At 41.4% G+C, this 9,987-nt stretch overlaps 1 protein-coding gene across 1 annotated transcript; it reads left to right on the forward strand.

Moving 5' to 3' along the window:
* The first annotated feature begins 6,101 nt into the window (after positions 1-6,101).
* On the forward strand, positions 6,102-9,646 carry LOC106580011 (LIM domain transcription factor LMO4.1). Its single transcript, XM_014160547.2, has 5 exons — positions 6,102-6,470; positions 7,692-7,928; positions 8,183-8,279; positions 8,574-8,732; positions 8,877-9,646. The coding sequence occupies exons 2-5, from the start codon at positions 7,711-7,713 to the stop codon at positions 8,883-8,885; spliced, it is 483 nt and encodes a 160-aa protein (XP_014016022.1). The 5' UTR covers positions 6,102-6,470; positions 7,692-7,710; the 3' UTR covers positions 8,886-9,646.
* Positions 9,647-9,987: the final 341 nt, after the last annotated feature.

The raw sequence follows: 9,987 nt of genomic DNA on the forward strand, positions 1-9,987 counted from the left end.
AGAGTAGGAAACCAAAATGTGTACCTAGCTCATGATTACTGCTATTTTCAGTAAAACAGTCTTGGCAGTTCTGATACAGAGGCAATTAGTGTTTCAATAAAGTACAGCAATTGGTGATTAATGGAACTGCGGGCGATATAGCAGCCACTTTAGACCAGGTGGGTGGAATTCAACATCTGCTTTCATTCTACTCATCTGGCACAAGAACCTGCAATGGATATAAGCACAAGGTTAAATGTATGTTGTTTTGGTGGCCAGGACACTGGTGCAGGACATTGCTATTGTATGTAAAAAGGGCATCTGAGAGTTTCACTCTTTGTCTCCTGTATAAACCAGTGGCGGTCGGTGCGTTTAAGATGAGGGAGGACGATTTTTTATTTTATGAGCGTGGCCTTATTTCTATTACAGCATACTGTCTTTTATATTCCATTCACCCAGTTCAATGTAGCACCGATAGGTTTAGGCTACTACATGATACTCAAATGTTTTCTTTTGCTACAACCTAGCCTATGAATTAAAGTTTACAATGTAGGTGCACACAGGTCTAGAGAAAGATTTGTGACAGACAGTGACACATTCAATACCACCTTGCACACAGTTGCAAATGAGAGTTGCTATTGGACAAATTCAGGTATGTTTATCCCCGTTTCGTTCCGTTTGCTTCCATTTAAGAAACGTTTTGCAACAGAATCGGTGGAATGAATACACCCCTGATCACATGAAAAAAGTTCACTTTCATAACTACTTACAAACAGCTCATTGTATTCCTTCTCGTATCTACATGCTCTTCTCCTCTCACTTTTTCCCCTTTGCTTGTGGACTTCAATGCACAACACATCAGCTGCCTGTGACCAGGCAAAAAACGTTTCCAAGCCAAACCTTCAATTTATAACCTCTACACTCAGACTACATTGTTGTCACCATATTAGCAATAAATTAGTAAAACCAAAAGCTTACCTTGACTTGGAAGAGCTCCGGTGTTGGACAGTCATAGTCAGCTAGCCAACATAGCATCCCTCTGTTTGAGCCACGTGTTTGAGTAGGCTAAACTAGCTAGCTGCAATTTCTAACTAAGTAAGTGAAAGTCAAAAAACGAATGAAATATATCTACCTCTCTCTCTTGCTCCTCTTCCATTTTTGAAGAAATTAATTTGTTCAAAACTGTTCAACTATTGTTTTTCTCTTTGAATCACCTACTCACCACATTTTATGCATTGCAGTGCTAGCTAGCTGTAGCTTATGATTTCTGTACTAGACTCATTCTCTGATCATTTGATTGGATGGACAACATGTCAGTTCATGGTGCAAGAGCTCTGATAGTTTGGAGGATTTCCTCCAGAAGTTGTCAAAATTCCTAATTACTGTGTAAGTCTATGGAAGGGGGTGAGATCCATGAGCCTCCTAGGTTTTGTAATAAAGTAAATGTACACAGAGGAGGACGGAAGCTAGAGGTCCTCCGGCTACACCATGGTGCTACCCTACAGAGTGCTGTTGAGGCTAATGTAGACCTTCTTTGCAAAACAATGTGTTTTAATCAATTATTTGGTGACGTGAATATATATTGTATAGTTTTATCTAAAAAGGATAACTTTTTAAATGTTTCACTATTTTAATTTTTATGAAATTCACTGAGGAGGATGGTTGTCCCCTTCTTCCTCTGAGGAGCCTCCACTGGTGTAAACACGGCCTTGTCTCACTAGATGTGTATGTAGCTATGACACCCATGCATTGTATGGGCAACAACAGTACATCTCATTCACACTATTTATACAGTGCTAATTGTACAACCAAATTATAGAAGATGCCTGTGTATTGCATGTAACAAAAACCCATGAACAGCTAGCTAACAACAACATATGCAAGCTAGTAGGCCGAAATGGTGGGCTAGATAGCACCTAGCGCTGAGCTAGCTAACATTAGCGGTTAGCAATTACCATGCGACCATTAGATACAATTTTAGTGAAAGGTTAACTTCTAAAACACATACAATTTGTGTGGTGTATATGTACACATGTAAATGAACTTACTTTGAGCCATCCTTTGTAAAAAATAAAAACATTTAATAATTTCAGACGCCATACCAGTGAAAAGTTTGGACACGTCTACTCATTCAAGGGTTTTTCTTTATTTTTACTATTTTCTACATTGTAAAATAAGAGTGAAGACATCAAAACTATAATATAGCACATTTGGAATCATGTAGTAACCAAAAAAGTGTTAAACAAATCAAAATATATTTTATATTTAAGATTCTTCAAAGTAGCCAGCCTTTGCCTTGATGACAGCTTTGCACACACTTGGCATTCTCTCAACCAGCTTCACGAGGTAACCACCTGGAATGCATTTCAATTGACAGGTGTGCCTTGTTAAAAGTTAATTTGTGTAATTTCTTTCCTTAATGTGTTTGAGCCAATCAGTTGTGTTGTGACAAGGTAGGGTGGTATACAGAAGATAGCCCTATTTGGTAAAAGACCAAGTCCATATTATTGCAAGAACAGCTCAAATAGCAAAAAGAAATGACAGTCCATCATTACTTTAAGACATGAAGGTCAGTCAATCTGTAAAATGTCAAGAACTTTGAAAGTTTCTTCAAGTGCAGTCGCAAAAATCATCAAGCGCTATGATGAAACTGGCTCTTATGAGAACCGCCACAGGAAAGGAAGACCAATAGTTACCAGCCTCAGAAATTGCGGCAGAAATAAATGCTTCACAGAGGACCATTTACAGACACATCTCAAGATCAACTGTTCAGAGGAGACTGCGTGAATCAGGCCTTCACGGTCGAATTGCTGCAAAGAAACCAAGTCTAAATGACACCAAGAAGAAGAAGAGACTTGCTTGGGGTAAGAAACATGAGCAATGGACATTAGACCAGTGGAAATTTGTCCTTTGGTCTGACATTTTTGGTTTCAACCGCAGTGTCTTTGTGAGACGCAGAGTAGGTGAACGGATGATCTCTGCATGTATGGTTCTCACCGTGAAGCATGGAGGAGGAGATGTAATGGTGCTTTGCTGGTGACACTGTCAGTGATTTATTTAGAATTCAAGGCACACAACCAGCATTGCTACAACAGCATTCTGCAGCGATACGCCATCCCATCTGATTTGCGCTTAGTGGGACTATAATTTGTTTTCAACAGGACAATGGCCCAACACACCTCCAAGCTGTGTAAGGGCTATTTGACCAAGAAGGAGAGTGATGGAGTGCTGCATCAGATGATCTGGCCTCCACAATCACCCGACCTCAACCCAATTGAGATGGTTTGGGATGAGTTGGACCGCAGAGTGAAAGAAAAGCAGCTAACAAGTGCTCAGCATATGTGGGAACTACTTCAAGAATATTGTAAAAGCATTCCAGGTGAAGCTCCTTGAGAGAATGCCAAGAGTGTGCAAAGCTGTCATCAAGTCAAGGGGTGGCTACTTTGAAGAATCTAAAATCTAAAATATATTTTGATTTGTTTAACACTTTTTTGGTTACTACATGATTCCATATGTGTTATTTCATAGTTTTGAAGTCTTCACTATTACTGTAGAAAATAGTAAAAATAAAGAAAACCCCTAGAATGAGTAGGCGGGTCCAAACTTTTGACTGGTACTATATATATATATATATACACACAGTGAGGGAAAAAGTATTTGATCCCCTGTTGATTTTGTATGTTTGCCCACTGATAAAGAAAGGATCAGTCTATAATTTTAATGGTAGGTTTATTTGAACAGTGAGAGACAGAACAACAACAAAAATATCCAGAAAAACGCATGTCAAAAATGTTATAAATTGATTTGCATTTTAATGAGGGAAATAAGTATTTGACCCCCTCTCAATCAGAAAGATTTCTGGCTCCCAGGTGTCTTTTATACAGGTAATGAGCTGAGATTAGGAGCACACTCTTAAAGGGAGTGCTCCTAACCGCAGCTTGTTACCTGTAAAAAAGACACATGTCCACAGAAGCAATCAATCAATCAGATTCCAAACTCTCCACCATGGCCAAGACCAAAGAGCTCTCCAATGATGTCAGGGACAAGATTGTAGACTTACACAAGGCTGGAATGGGCTACAAGACCATCGCCAAGCAGCTTGGTGAGAAGGTGACAACAGTTGGTGCGATTATTCGCAAATGGAAGAAACACAAAAGAACTGTCAATATCCCTCGGCCTGGGGCTCCAGGCAAGATCTCACCTCGTGGGGTTGCAATGATCATGAGAACGGTGAGGAATCAGCCCAGAACTACACGGGAGGATCTTGTCAATGATCTCAAGGCAGCTGGGACCATAGTCACCAAGAATACAATTGGTAACACACTACGCCGTGAAGGACTGAAATCCTGCAGCGCCCGCAAGGTCCCCCTGCTCAAGAATACATATACATGCCCGTCTGAAGTTTGCCAATGAACATCTGAATGATTCAGAGGACAACTGGTAGAAGTGTTGTGGTCAGATGAGACCAAAATGGAGCTCTTTGGCATCAACTCAACTCGCCGTGTTTGGAGGAGGAGGAATGCTGCCTATGACCCCAAGAACACCATCTCCACCGTCAAACATGGAGGTGGAAACATTATGCTTTGGGGGTGTTTTTCTGCTAAGGTGACAGGACAACTTCACCGCATCATTTGACGGGGCCATGTACTGTCAAATCTTGGGTGAGAACCTCCTTCCCTCAGCCAGGGCATTGAAAATGGGTCGTGGATGGGTATTCCAGCATAACAATGACCCAAAACACACGGCCAAGGCAACAAAGGAGTGGCTCAAGAAGAAGCACATTAAGGTCCTGGAGTGGCCTAGCCAGTCTCCAGACCTTAATCCCATAGAAAATCTGTGGAGGGAGCTGAAGGTTCGAGTTGCCAAACGTCAGCCTCGAAACCTTAATGACTTGGAGAAGATCTGCAAAGAGGAGTGGGACAAAATCCCTCCAGAGATGTGTGCAAACCTGGTGGCCAACTACAAGAAACGTCTGACCTCTGTGATTGCCAACAAGGGTTTTGCCACCAAGTACTAAGTCATGAGGGGTCAAATACTTATTTCCCTCATTAAAATGGAAATCATTTTATAAAATTTTTGACATGCGTTTTTCTGGATTTTTTTGTTGTTATTCTGTCTCTCACTGTTCCTATAAACCTACCATTAAAATTATAGACTGATAATTTCTTTGTAAGTGGGCAAATGTACAAAATCAGCAGGGGATCAAATACTTTTTCCCCCCACTGTATGTATATATACATATATATATATTTAAAGGAAAACCTACACTGGGTGGACGTTTTCTGCAGACCACTGTTTTCCAGTACACTGAAGTTCTAGCTGTTCAGTGTCCAGTGATGAGGAGACAGTAGGCCTACAGCACAAGAGAACACTGTCCTCTACTGGCACTTAGGAAGCAGTGCAGAAATATACTTAAATTCATAAATGCACATTTTGATTCTGAATTGAACTCGAAGCAAAAGTTAACTGTAACAGCTGTACCACTGCCCCCACGTTATGTTTATGGTCACGGTTAGGGTTATGGCTAGGGTTAGGGTTGAGCCGGGGTGTGGACATGAAGCTAGGGTTAGGGTTACGACTAGGGCTTTCCCTTAGACCCAATGTGCAGGAGCCTGGCTCCAGCTCAATTTAACAACTCTTATAATACTAAGATTCAGTCTTATTTGGAAAAATATATATTTTCCAGGCATTATTGTTTACCCCCAATTCTTCATTTATTAAGAGAAATATGGTATACATAATTTAGCCTAAACAATATTAGCCTATATTCAAATAAATGTATTGCCACATCCTCCCCTAACTTTTCTTAACAAAAATGTAAATGTCTATTGAATATCTAATTTGTAGGATTCTGAATAGACTACATCATGCATGGAAGTGGAAGTGGTTCATGACAGCGTGTGTGTTTAAATTGCACATATGAATTGTGGAAAGGATTGTCATATTTGAAAACAGTTATAGTTTAGTTCAATCTAATGAGAATATGAATGTACATTGGGCAGCTACAAACACATACATCATTTTGACAGTAACCCCACCCCTGACAGTTGACTGGCTGCGCACACTGCATGTTCAAAACGTCACCATAAAGCGAATTAAATAGCCTACCCGCTTGTGCAATTCAGTAAATAGTGTAGCTGTCAAAGACGCTAGTATAGTTGAGAGTCGGATAATAAATCTAATTGATGAAAAAAAATATGGTTTATGCCATCTCTTTAAAACGAATTTAGTTCCATTGTATCAAATTGCATCTTTGACAACGTGCGCTTTTTCCTTTTTGACATTGCTTCAATTCGTTTTAAATAACCAGTTTCGCAAATGTTTCGCTTTATTTGTTTGATATGGATATCAGAGAAGCGTTAGATTGTCACAGTCTGGATTAGCTATTGTTGAAAGACTATCCGCTGTCATCCATTGGATTTATTTGTATTATTATTGTTTTTTACAACTGAACTTCTTCACGTCGGGAATTATCTGGAACGCACATCAAGGTGAGCATCTCTCTGTTCGCTGTGGTGTGCAAATTAGCCTATTTTTCATGACCAAAACAGAGCTAACCGTAATGTTCATATGCATTTGTATTATATACAGGCTATCTTTACCGCATCTTGATTCTTTGTTGCATGCTGGTTCGAAGTTCAACCAAGAGCCTCCTGTTTTAAGACTGCTATTCTGTTTTCATGCAAGGGCATCATTCGCACTCTTCTGTGTTTCACTGTATGATTTCCTATATAAAAAATTATACTATTCGGAACCAGGACTATACACATAGGAAAGTGTTCTGTATGAATATATAAAGCTCCCTTGTCTTGTGGAATATAAATCACAGTTGTTTTCCCCAAATATTTCATCCAATTTGAATAAACTAAACGTGAATTTTCTTTGCAGAAACCTGGATGCTTAGACTACATTATCACACTGAAGTATTTTTTCATTGTGATACCTTTCAAATTACAGGTTAAATGGGTGTTATTTTCGTGGATTGTCATAAAACGTGTTATAAATGTTCTATTATTGTTTTTAGAATAATTTAGCCTATTTTGTTCAATCAGTGAACAGATTATTTGTGGACCTCCAATGTTTCTGGGGAGTTGTGATGGAGGCAAATTAACACGTTCTAGGTATACCTTGGTATTGCTTGGTATTTGGAATAAAAAAAACTGCCCCCAACAACTAATATGGGCATCATCATTAAAACCTACATTTACAGCTTACCTGGCTTGTCCTGTAAGAGATTCCTACATGTTCTTGAACTATCGAACATACAGAAAGTAAGGGTGTGGGGAATTCCTTTGTATGAAGGTGTACAGTAGTGAGACATGAGCATGTTGACCAAACACTGTACTTAGTTAAAATTCTTTATGTTGCCCATGCATGCTTGCTTTAGTGGTCACCTGTTAGGACTTCTGGATAACCTGACCCCTTCCAGTAGTAGTTGTTTTGGGGCTCACTGCTGTCAGGTCAGTTTTTGATAGAGTGAGTGAGGCATTAGGCTATGCATCATATTGGTTGTTGTGTGGCTGTTTGTTTTTGAACACTTCAACTGTCTTAGACAACTGCTGATGAACAGTGTAATGAAGTTGTTAACAAAACCATAGACAAAATCAAAACTATAGTGGATGAGGGAGACGTTGTCAATGAGGTCATTGTAACAGCATGCTACAGTACCTTTCCCATGTAGCTGAAGTGTCAACATAGTTTTTATTTAACAGGAGCTCCTGAGGGCCCAGCATGGTGAACAGTCAGGTGGGAGGTGGTGTGGCATCACCCCCCAGGTCTTGTGCTGGATGCGGGGGAAAGATCGCTGACCGCTTCCTGCTCTTCTCCATGGAGCGCTACTGGCACACACGCTGCCTCAATTGCTCCTGCTGCCATGCACACCTGGGCGACATTGGCACCACCTGCTACAGTAAAGGAGGCATGATCCTGTGTAGGAGCGACTATATCAGGTGAGATCCTAATTGGGCTCTGGGGAGAGGACATAACAGGAAGGGGAGGATGTAGACTTTATCTCCCAGGCTAGAGCACTGAGACTGATCTGGCTCTGGGGACATAACAGGAAGGGGAGGATGTAGACTTTATCTCCCAGGCTAGGGCACTGAGACTGATCTGGCTCTGGGGACATAACAGGAAGGGGAGGATGTAGACTTTATCTCCCAGGCTAGGGCACTGAGACTGATCTGGCTCTGCTTTGGGTCTGCAGGTTGTTCGGGCACAGTGGGGCATGCAGCACCTGTGGCCAGTCCATCCCAGCTAATGAGATGGTGATGAGGGCACAGGGCAATGTGTATCATCTCAAGGTAAGACCCCCTGGCAGTTAAGGTCTCACTGTTGTTAGTTATGTCGTCATCAGTGAATGTGTAACAGTTGTTTGTGTGAAACCCATGGAAATAAGTGCTATACACTGACCTAAAGTTACCTTGTACCTGATGTTAGAGTTTAGCGTTTGCTTATGACGCTAGTTAGGCCTGGACTAACCTTGGTTAACCCAGAACTAAAATCTTGCGTAGTCTGTTCACAAGAGATTAGGCCTGGACTTGAGTGGCACATTTGGGATGAGGATTCTAACTCCTGTGTCTGTCTTTTGTCCCTAGTGTTTCACATGTGCCACCTGTAGAAACAGACTGGTGCCAGGCGACCGCTTCCACTATGTCAACGGCACCATCTTCTGTGAGCACGACCGGCCAGGGGGTGCACTGCTCAGCAGCCACCTGCCCCCACTGCAGAGCAACCCTGTGTTGCCTGACCAGAAGGTGAAAGAGGGACCAGGACCATGAGGCCTTTCACACTTTCATACGTATTTCACACACACTACCATCATGATAGGAGACCTACAGACATGCTGTATGTCTAGTCACTAACGTTCTATTCCCCCCCCCCCCTGCTCTTGTCTGTAGGTGTGCTGAGTGCTTAGAGCGTTGCGGTGTGCCTTCATCCTTCCCTTCATGCTTCCCTCGTCTCCAGAGGACCGTCCATCCCTGCTCACCCTGCTCCCGATCACCAACCACCACCCTGTCTCTTTGACCAGGAGTTTCTTTTTGCTTGCAGTATCTATTTCAGATGTGTTGTGTATATCCATGCTTGAGAGAGTGTACAGATACACAGTGATGGTGAGTCGTGTGTGGTGCAGTGCTGGTCTGTTCTTCAAAGACAATATGGACCACATGAACTATTTCAGGACTGAGGCTACGTGTTGTAAGTAAAGGACACCCAACTGTGTGCATATCCAGAACTTTGGTGCTTTTGGACAAATCTTGCAATGAGTAAGGTAATAGTCTGGACCCTGTCTAGGATCTATAGTAAGATTAAAGTAGACAAAAATAAGCTTTCTCATGGACATAACTAAAACGCTATCACTAACAGTGGCATTGCTTTTGTTGTTATTGTCAGGGATATCCCATCACTTAGATGATGAACTCACAATCCCTCTCAATGGCCTGTCATCTGTTACTCAGTGATGTTTAGACCATCATATGAATCTGGCTGAAGTGAAGGAAGAAGATAAATGTACATTCTTTTTTTTATAATGTTATTGTGTGTTTCCCAGTAGAGTTCTATTTCCTTAATAAATGTTGCATTCAATTTAATTTTGGATGCCTGTTCAATATGTGAAATTATCAAATGGAGAAAAAAATGCTATTAAAACATTTTACTGTAACGAGGTGAACTGAAGTAATTGAAGTCTATGTGCAGTTGGTTGGTTACATGACATGAGTCTCATGGTATTATATGGTAGGCTACCACCTGGTTGGTGTTACATTTCCTCCCTGACTGTTCCTGCATTGCTCCCTCCAGCCCTGTATGGTGAAAACATGCCTGATTACCCTGAGGAATGGAATTAGACCGTTTACAGAAGCAATTAAACATGAGTGGTGTGTCTGTGCTGCTGTGCTTGCTGCCTGCTGCAGCTCCTGGGAGGCTGAACTTTGGCCATATCCCGTGGCTGACTTTAATAAAGACTAATCTGGGAGCCAGCCTAATTAAAGGGAGGGGCTCCTTTGCATCCAG

Source organism: Salmo salar, chromosome ssa20 (genome assembly GCF_905237065.1).
Source record: "Salmo salar chromosome ssa20, Ssal_v3.1, whole genome shotgun sequence".
NCBI lineage: Eukaryota > Metazoa > Chordata > Actinopteri > Salmoniformes > Salmonidae > Salmo > Salmo salar.